Genomic DNA, 10,472 nt, shown 5'->3' with positions numbered 1-10,472 from the left:
CAACATCCTGGTAAATTTTCTTTGCACCCCCTCCAATAATATGGATTCTGGAACTACACATAGTACTCAGGCTATGGCCTAACCCATGTTTTGTACAGTTTCAGCATAACCTCCCTAGTCTTAAATTCTCTGCCTTAGCTAAAAAGGCAAGCACCCCATAAACCTCTTTAACCACATTGTCCACTTGCCCTGATACCTTAAGAGACGATGAGCACGTGCACCAAGGTTTCTCTGATCCTCAGTGCTTCCTCAGGTCCTGCGATTGATGGCTTATTTCCTGGCTTTGTTTGTCTCAAAATACTGTCCACAACACCATGGATCTTTATCTCAGGTTTCTTATGCACAGTGCCTTCTCAAATACCTTTGGAAGTCCTTGTACTGGTTCTGCTTTATCTATGATGCTGGTTGTGTTCTGAAAGAATTGTAGTAAACTGGTCAGCCATGCATACCCTTTCATTGAAGCTGTGCTGGCTGTGTTTGATTACATTATGTATTTTTGCCATTACATCCTTTGTGATTGACTGTCTGTAACCATTTCCCAGTGACGGGTATAAAGATAATTGGCCTAAAGTTTAACCTGTATTTTGTCTCCCTTCCATTTTAAATAAGGATGTTACATTGGCAGTTTTCTAATTCTTGACGGCTTTCCTAGAATTTTATTGTTCTTGGAAGTGCACCCATTATCTCTGCAATTTACATTCTTAGGATGCAACTCCTGATGTACAGGGGAGTCAGCCTCGAACCCATTGGCTTCCCCAGTACTTGTTCTTCAGTAATAGTTATTGTATTTATTTCTTCTTCGGCTTTCACCCCTTAGTTTTGTATCCTCGGAATGCTATTAATGTCCTCTACAGGGAAGATTGATGGGAATTGTTTATTCACATCCCCTGCATTTCTTGATTTCCCCCCTCATTATTTTCCCAACCTCATTCTCTGAAGTACCTATGTTCATGTTGACCTCTGTCTTCCAATTTATATATTTAAATAAGCTGTTACTAGTTTTAGCTTATTGACATGTTTACCATTGCAATTTATTTTTGTTTTAAAAGTTCTTTGGTGATCCTTTAAAATTTTTCCCGATCCCCTGGTTTGCCACTAACATTGGCCACGTTGTATATTTTTCCTTTCAATTTGATATTATCTTTAAGATCCTTAGTTATCCATTGTTGGTTGGTCCACTTCCAAGAATCCTTCTTTAGTGGAATGTATCTTTGCTGCAGAACTATTTTTCTGAACATCTGATGTTGTTCCTCAACCATCTTTTCTGCTGATCTCCTTTCTGAATCCATTCCAGCCAGCTCTGCCCTCATCTCTATGTATTTACCCCTACTTAGGTTTGGAAAAGTTGTTTCTAGTCCAAGTTTCTCACTTTTAAACTGAATGTGAAATTTTATCATGTCATGGTCACCATTCCATCGAGGATCTTTCACTCGGAGGTAATTTATGAAACCCCCCCAAATATATTTTACCAGATCCAAAAAAGCCTGATCCCTGGTTGGATCCACAACACATTGTTCTCAAAAACTATCCCAAATACATTCAACAAGTTCTTTCTCGCAGCTACTTCTAATAATTTGATTTCCTTAATTGATTTTTGGCACTTAAAGTTAACAAAGTACCAGGACGTGACAATGGATACAAAATTGGCAGAATGATACTGAGCAGAGAGTGATAGTGAATGGATACTTTTCAGGCTGGAGAAAGGTTTGTAGTGGAAGTCAGTCTTGGGACCCTAGTTTTTCCTCGTTTCCATGAATTATCTGGATCTTGGTGTGCAGGAGACAATTTCTAAATTTTGTTCATGACACTAAACTTGTAAGAATTGTAAACTGTGAGGAGGATAGTGTAAAAAGAACTCTGAAAGACAATACAAATTAGGGGGTACAATTGCAAAGGGGATGCAGATGCCCAAGGATCTGGGGGTATATGTTCACAGATCATTGAAGGTGGCAGGGCAGGTGGAGAGAGCAGTAAATTAAGCATATAGTGTTCTCAGCTTTATTAATAGGGACATAGAGTACATGGAGGTGATGTTGAACTTGTGCACGATACTTGTTAGACCTCAGCTGGTGAACTGTATTTGTTGTGGACATTGTAGAACTAGAACACGGAACAGTACAGCACAGGAATGGGCCCTTCAGCACATGCTGTTGTGCTGAACATGATGCCAGATGAAACTAATGTCACCTGCTTGGCCTTGGTCCATACCCCTCCATTTGTTGCTTATCTAAAAGTTCCTTAAATGCCCTTATTGTGTCAGTCTCAACCACCACCCCAGCTGTGCATTCCAGACTCTTGTCACTCTCTGTACAAAAAAGAAATTTGCCCCTCATTTCATCTTTGAACTTTCCCCTCTCACTTTAAATGTATACTCCCTAGTATTAGACATTTCAACTCTGGGGGAGAAAAGATTCTGACTGTCAACCCTTTCTATGCATTTCATAATTTTATAGACTTCATATTACAGGAAAAATATGAATGCTTTAGAGAAAGTGCAGAAGCGATTTACTTGAATGGTTCCAGGTATGAGAAACTTAAGTTGTGAAAATAGATTGAAGAAGTTCCGACTATTCTTCCGAAGAGAAGAAGGCTGAAGAGAGATCTAACTGAGGTTTTCAAAATCATGAGGTTGCTGGATAAAGTAGACAGAATAAAACTGTACCACTTGTTAAAGACAAAAAAAACCGACAGGGTAGATTCAAAATGATGTGCAAATGAAGCAAGAGTGATGTGAGAAAAAAGCTTTTTCACACAGCAAGTTGCGAGGGTACAGAATCCACTGACCTTCTGCTCCTTAGCTAGTTATCCTGCAGTGTCCAGCAACAAGGTCGTCAAAAAGCTCAAAATGTCTATAATTCAGAATGTGTCTGTGTCTGCAACTATGGACCATAATAGATAGTAGGAACTGCCGATGCTGGAGTCTAAGATAACAAGGTGTGGAGCTGGATGAACACAGCAGGCCAGGCAGCATCAGTGAAAGCAGGAAAGCTGACGTTTCAGGTCAGGACCCTTCCAGATCCAAAATGTCGGCTTTCCTGCTCCTCTGATGCTGCCTGGCCTGCTGTGTTTATCTGTGGACCATAATACATGTTTTGCTCATATTACATCATGCTTCAAGTGTTATGTTTTTGCTTAACATTGTCAAATGATTTTTATACTAAGGTAAAGTTGCCATAGTGCTCCTGGATCATAGGGCTGCTCTCTCATTAGTCAGAGAGAGAGAGAGATATGTAACTAGTTTTTAATTTAGTCTGAGGATCACCACACATCAGACATGGCTGTATATCCTTATCTGTCTATTTGTTTTTTTTTAAAGGACTATGCTGGAAGTGGCGTAGTATTCTTAGTTGGTGGCACAGCAGCATTGATTGCATCATGTGTCACGCATGCGCATGTTGTTCGCTGTACAACACCTACCATCAATCAAAGCTATAGTTTACCTGTAAGTTGGGGAATTTTATAAAATACATTAGTAAAAGCTGTTTTTTGGTAAATTGCTGCATTCACAAGTTAGATCTATTTTTCACTTACTATATTTTAAATTATCTTATTGATTCTGAAAATCATAATAGAAATAATAACACATTTGTAGCAGAAGTTTGTGGTACGCTGTTTGGAATTGGAAGGTAAGAGGCAATGTTAAACCTAAAAACAATCCTTAGTAAATATCTAGAACTAATTGGATAGTGTCATGAAATATTTAGTACTGGAAGTTCGAGGGGTCATTTTTACAGACAAAATATAGGTCTTCTGCAATGAAGTCTGCGTTTCACCTATCCAATACAGACCACATTATGAGTGAGGAATGCAGTAGGCTAGATTGAATGAAGTGCAGATAAATCAGTGCTTCATCTGGAGGTTATGTCTTGGGTCTTGGATAGTGAGGAGGTAAAGGAGAAAGTTGCAGTAGCATGGGAAGTTGCTGTGAGGAGATGTTGGGAGTGGAGGAGAAACCCTGCAGAATGTTGTCAAGGGAAAGAAGGGGATGTGTATCTGGTAGTGGCATCTGGCTGGAGCTGGTGGAAATTGTGGCTTGTGATCCTTTGGATATAGAGACTGTTGATGTAGAAAGTGAGGACAAGGGGTACTTTATTGTTCCCTTTGGGAGAGAAGGGGGAGATTGAGGGCAGCAGTGCAGGAAATGGGTCAGATATGGCTGAGAGCCCTGTTAACCACTGTGGCAGGTAATCCATGGTTGTGGAAAAATGTGCACATGTCTGCAGCATCCTGCAGAAGGTGACATATCAGAATAAATGTGATGGAGACGCCAACTGGGAGAATGAAATTGAGTCCTTACAGGAAGCAGGGTGTGAGGATGTATAGTCAAGGTAACAGGGAGTTGGTGGGTTTGTAATGGTGTCACGTGAGGGGAGGGTAGATACATAGATACATTGATACTTAGATGAATGTTTAAAAAAGAGGGTGGATGTGATGCAGGAGTTACAAGAAGAGATAACCAGAAGTAATTTTGTGAGCATGATAGATAATAAAGTGTGAAGCTGGATGAACACAGCAGGCCAAGCAGCATCTCAGGAGCACAAAAGCCTGACAATCTAGCCTTCAATCTAGAGCAGGGAGCTCTCTGATGAAGGGTCTAGGCCCGAAACGTCAGCTTTTGTGCTCCTGAGATGCTGCTTGGCCTGCTGTGTTCATCCAGCTTCACACTTTATTATCTTGGATTCTCCAGCATCTGCAATTCCCATTATCACTGATACAATTTGTGAGCATGAAAGATGTGTTAACATCAAGGAATCTCAAGCTTGTACAAGGGCAAAAAAAACAAACTGTTCCATGCTATCCACTTTGCTGTTGGCTTCAGAAATCTGACTATAAGTAAACATATGGAAGAAAAAGGAGATGTTTGAAATGTGGATGCCAAGATATATACGGAACACACAACAAATCAAGAGATACTTCAAATAACGAGCAAAAGAAAAATTCTTTAAAAATGTTGTGCTCAAAAGGAAATATCAGTATATTGGCCATTTGATGAGAATTGAAAAATTACACTAATCTCAACCAGAGGGCAGTGTGGAATACAACAGAAGTAGTGGTTGACCCAGGCGATTATGGATGTCACAGAATAGTTGCAGATGAGTGGGGATTGTGCAAGAGAGATGAGTGTTACATCCCATGGCAGAGACCTCCAGGCAGGAGTTTCTACAAGCAGCATTATTTGCTAATGTTTTTATTTTCCAAGTTTCAAAACTAATCTAGCCAGTCTCAGCTGGGAAGCCTTGGGCCCAGGGGCAATTATTTGTCCATAGCTCAGAAAATCTTTGGGATTAGTAGGATCAGTGTTCTTAAAGATATAAACCAATTTCTACAGGATCTTATGTAAAGATCCTTTTAGACCCAGATGATAAGACTTGATCCATGAACTTCAAACTTTCCAAGACTGGCAGGAATTTATTTGGTGACTTGCCCTGACAGCTCCTGTAATTTAGGTGGAAACCTATGTCGACTATAAATGGAAATTTCAGTGAAGTTGCAAGCCAAATTTGCATGCCTTTGTCTGGGTTCAAACAAAGTTGAAGGATATTTAAAAATGGCAGATGGGATCAGATTCCAGGACTTGTGCCCCATTCCCCTCATGTGAGTTCCTATGGCCCCTAGATAAGTATGTAGGTAACAAATCCATACTTATGTCCTTGCCTACTCCAATACAGGGGTCAACAATTCAAACTCGAGGTGCTTTCGTAGGGCTCGACCCTTTTTTGTTTGGCTACGTGGTTTGCGGTACCTCCAATAAGTTGGAAATCCCATTCTTAGATGCTGCTAGAATTCTTTCTTTGACATATAAGAAAGTACTTTTCTATTTTCAGTTATTAGATGCTGCATTGTAAGTGTATTGTGTTTTGATTGGAGTGATTGACTTTTGTCTGCAAAGGTAAGTTGAGCATTGCATTGATCGTTATTGTGCAAATGATGATATAATATAACTTTCCCAATTATGAAACTGTTATAATGCATTTAACATTATAGAAAACTTTAATGTGAAACTCTTGAGTCTCTTTTTAAGCGACTTGGGATTTAAATGTCCAGCATTCCTTAGCTATTCATCCCATCAAGCTTACTTCATCATGCAACTTGATCCTGACTGCTCACCTGTCTCAACACCACACTCCTGCCTGCTCCCACGCCCTTGTTGCTTTTTAACCTCTAGCGATTGATTTCTCACCTAAATATACTGAATGACGTGTCTTCTGCTGCCTCCTTTGGTAGAAAATTCCATGGGTTCACCCCTCCGCAGAAATGTTTCTTCATCTCAGTTTAAAATTGTCCACTCTGAGTCTTGAGATTGTGAGCCTTTATCCTGGACTCCCTGACAAGGGGAAATACCTTCCCTGCACCCAGTCTGTCCAGTCCTGACAATTTTGTATGGTTCAGTGAGAGCTTCTGTCATTCTTTTAAAGTCCAGAGAATTCAGGCCTAGTTTACCAAACATTTACATAAACAACTAACCTGCCATTCCTGAAATTACTTGTAAACATTCGCTGCATTCTATGCCAAGTATATCTTTCCTTAGTAAGGAGACCAAAACACCACACAAATACTCCAGAAATGGTTTCATCATGATGCAGTACAGCTACAGTAAGATTATCTTGATTGTCTTGCAATGAAGGTCAATATACAATTTCCCATCCCAACTACTTGCTGCTCTGGCATGCTTGCTTTCAGTGATTGATGTATAACAACAACTAGGTTAATTCTTCTTCTGTATTTCCTAATCTATCATCCTTTAAATAATACTCTGCCATTCTGCTTGCCCTACCGAAGTGGATAACGTCACACACACTAGTGTTATATGAAGCATGACAGTGGCTCACAACATGGCTGGACTGAATGGAAGAAGGGAAAATGTTTCCACTGGCTAAGGTGTCCACAAGAAGGGAGTCACAGTCTTAGCATATACATGGCAGAGATTCCACTGGAATCGTACCTGAGGACTGGAGAGAGGCAAATGTAATTCCTCTCTTCAAGAAAGGAAATAGGGAAATCCCCGGCAATTATAGACCGGTAAGTCTCACGTCTGTCGTCTGCAAGGTGTTAGAAAGGATTCTGAGGGATAAGATTTATGACCATCTGGAAGAGCATGGCTTGATCAAATACAGTCAACACGGCTTTGTGAGGGGTAGGTCATGCCTTACAAACCTTATCGAGTTTTTTGAGGATGTGACTAGTAAGGTTGATGAGGGTCAAGCTGTGGATGTGGTGTATATGGACTTCAGTAAGGCATTTGATAAGGTTCCCCATGGAAGGCTCATTCAGAAGGTCAGGAGGAATGGGATACAGGGGAACTTAGCTGCTTGGATACAGAATTGGCTGGCCAACAGAAGACAGCGAGTGGTAGTAGAAGGAAAATATTCTGCCTGGAAGTCAGTGGTGAGTGGGGTTCCACAGGGCTCTGTCCTTGGGCCTCTACTGTTTGTAATTTTTATTAATGACTTGGACGAGGGAATTGAAGGATGGGTCAGCAAGTTTGCAGACGACACAAAGGTCGGAGGTGTCGTTGACAGTGTAGAGGGCTGTTGTAGGCTGCAGCGGGACATTGACAGGATGCAGAGATGGGCTGAGAGGTGGCAGATGGAGTTCAACCTGGATAAATGCGAGGTGATGCATTTTGGAAGGTCGAATTTGAAAGCTGAGTACAGGATTAAGGATAGGATTCTTGGCAGCGTGGAGGAACAGAGGGATCTTGGTGTGCAGATACATAGATCCCTTAAAATGGCCACCCAAGTGGACAGGGTTGTTAAGAAAGCATATGGTGTTTTGGCTTTCATTAACAGGGGGATTGAGTTTAAGAGTCGTGAGATCTTGTTGCAGCTCTATAAAACTTTGGTTAGACCGCACTTGGAATACTGCGTCCAGTTCTGGGCGCCCTATTATAGGAAAGATGTGGATGCTTTGGAGAGGGTTCAGAGGAGGTTTACCAGGATGCTGCCTGGACTGGAGGGCTTATCTTATGAAGAGAGGTTGACTGAGCTCGGTCTCTTTTCATTGGAGAAAAGGAGGAGGAGAGGGGACCTAATTGAGGTATACAAGATAATGAGAGGCATAGATAGAGTCGATAGTCAGAGACTATTTCCCAGGGCAGAAATGGCTAGCACGAGGGGTCATAGTTTTAAGCTGGTTGGTGGAAAGTATAGAGGGGATGTCAGAGGCAGGTTCTTTATGCAGAGAGTTGTGAGAGCATGGAATGCGTTGCCAGCAGCAGTTGTGGAAGCAAGGTCATTGGGGTCATTTAAGAGACTGCTGGACATGCATATGGTCACAGAAATTTGAGGGTGCATCCATGAGGATCAATGGTCGGCACAACATTGTGGGCTGAAGGGCCTGTTCTGTGCTGTACTGTTCTATGTTCTTCTATGTTCTATGTTCTATAAGGCCATTTAAAACTGAGGTAAAGAAACTTTTTTTTATTGAGGTGAACCTGTGGAATTAATTACATGTGGATGTTGTGCCATTATGTGTATTTAGGAAAGATTAATGATTTTAATATCTAAAACTTAACCAATGCCTAGGGAGAGAAAGCAGGAATATGGCACTGAGACAGAGGATCAGCCATAATCATATTGAATGGCGGAGCAGGCTTGAAGGGATGAATGATATACTCCTCTTCTAATTTCTATGTTTTCATGCTCCATCTACCATATATTTGCTCAGGCATTCAGCTTCCCTAATTCATCCCAAAACCTCTTTGTATCCTTTTCACCACTCTCAATCCTACCTAATGTTGGGTCATCACAAACTTTAAAAAATTACATTTGGTTCCCTCATCCAAATTGTTGGCTATGGTACCTCACTTCCACTCTGAAAATGACCCAATTATTCCTACTCCATATGTCTTGTCTCGATCTATTCAAATGAATTACCACCAATTCTATGTACTTTCATTTTTTACATTAACCTCTTGGATAGGACTTTAAACATAATTTCCCTTTTGTAAATCCATGTTGACTTTGTTTGATCCCATTGATATTTTCTAAGTGTCCTGATATATCCTTTATAATAGGTTCCAGCATTTTTTTAACTTCTGATGCTAGATTGTTTGTAAGACTTGTCTTTTTTTCCCTCCCTCTCTTTCCCTCTTTAAATAGTGGGGCTTCATTTGACATTTTCCAGCTTCAAATCAGCCAGGACTGTTTCAGAATGTACACAATTTTGGAAGTTGTCTTGGATCAGAACAGACCAGACCAGATCACCCGCCACAGTATACTGTGGAGATAGCCTAGACCCTAACTCCTTTTTTTTTTGAAAAGGCAAGTAAAAGGTGCTATATTCCAGATGTGATTCGAGTGGTCCAACACCAAGCTTTAATCAAAACACACGTTATTCTTACAACACAGTTAAAATACAACAGAAATAAGAATTAGCAAAATTTTACTGTACTGAGACACATAACAAGGTAATGTATTGTTTAATCACTAATGACAACTGTTCCAATATAGGCAGCATCCCATAAACTCATCCTTGGGAAAGGCAATTCAGCAAAACAACTATTATATTCATGTTAACAAAGTGTGAAGCTGGATGAACACTGCAGGCCAAGCAGCATCTCGGGAGCACAAAAGCTGATGTTTCGCGCCTAGACCCTTCATCAGAGAGGGGGATGGGGAGATTGTTCTGGAATAAGTAGGGAGAGATGGGGAGGCAGACTGAAGATGGAGAGAAAAGAAGATAGGTGGAGAGGAGAGTATAGGTTGGGAGGTAGGGAGGGGATAGGTCAGCCCAGGGAAGACGGACAGGTCAAGGAGGCGGGATGAGGTAGTACGTAGGAAATGGAGGTGCGGCTTGAGGTGGGAGGAAGGGATCGGTGAGAGGAAGGACAGGTTAGGGAGTTGGGGATGGGCTGGGCTGGTTTTGGGATGCAGTGGGGGAAGGGGAGATTTTGAAGCTAGTGAAGAAGGGGAGTAGAGACAACCCTGGTAATTATAGACCAGTGAGCCTTACCTCAGTTGTTGTTAAAGTGTTGGAAAAGGTTATAAGGGATAGGATTTATAATCATCTAGAAAAGAATATATTGATTAGGGATAATCAGCACGGTTTTGTGAAGGGAAGGTCGTGCCTCACAAACCTTATTGAGTTCTTTGAGAAGGTGACCAAACAGGTAGATGAGAGTGAACCGGTTGATGTGGTGTATATGGATTTCCGCAAGGCGTTCGATTAGGTTCCCCGCAGTAGGCTATTGTACAAAATGTGGAGGAATGGAATTGTGGGAGATATAGCAGTTTGGATCGGAAATTGGCTTGCTGAAAGAAGACAGAGGGTGGTAGTTGATGGGAAATGTTCATCCTGGAGACTAGTTACTAGTGGTGTACCGCAAGGGTTGGTGTTGGGTCCACTGCTATTTGTCATTTTTATAAATGACATGGATGAGGGCGGAGAAGGATGGGTTAGTAAATTTGCAGATGACACTAAGGTTGGTGGAGTTGTGGATAGTGACGAAGGATGCTGTAGGTTGCAGAGAG

The 10,472-nt window shown here is 41.2% G+C and overlaps 1 protein-coding gene across 1 annotated transcript in view; it reads left to right on the top strand.

Annotated features, from left to right (window-relative positions):
• The first annotated feature begins 1,400 nt into the window (after nucleotides 1-1,400).
• LOC125458367 (putative ammonium transporter 1) overlaps nucleotides 1,401-10,472 on the top strand; it is a 76,622-nt gene continuing 67,550 nt past the window's right edge. Inside the window, exons 1-2 of the mRNA XM_059650509.1 lie at nucleotides 1,401-1,436; nucleotides 3,317-3,442. Of these exons, the coding sequence (XP_059506492.1) occupies nucleotides 1,401-1,436; nucleotides 3,317-3,442 (162 nt within the window). The remainder of the gene's footprint in view (nucleotides 1,437-3,316; nucleotides 3,443-10,472) is intronic.

Source organism: Stegostoma tigrinum, chromosome 13 (assembly GCF_030684315.1).
Source record: "Stegostoma tigrinum isolate sSteTig4 chromosome 13, sSteTig4.hap1, whole genome shotgun sequence".
In the NCBI taxonomy this organism is placed as follows: Eukaryota; Metazoa; Chordata; class Chondrichthyes; order Orectolobiformes; family Stegostomatidae; genus Stegostoma; species Stegostoma tigrinum.
The sequence above is the reverse complement of the archived record's forward strand: the minus strand, read 5'-3'. Positions and strand labels throughout refer to the sequence as shown.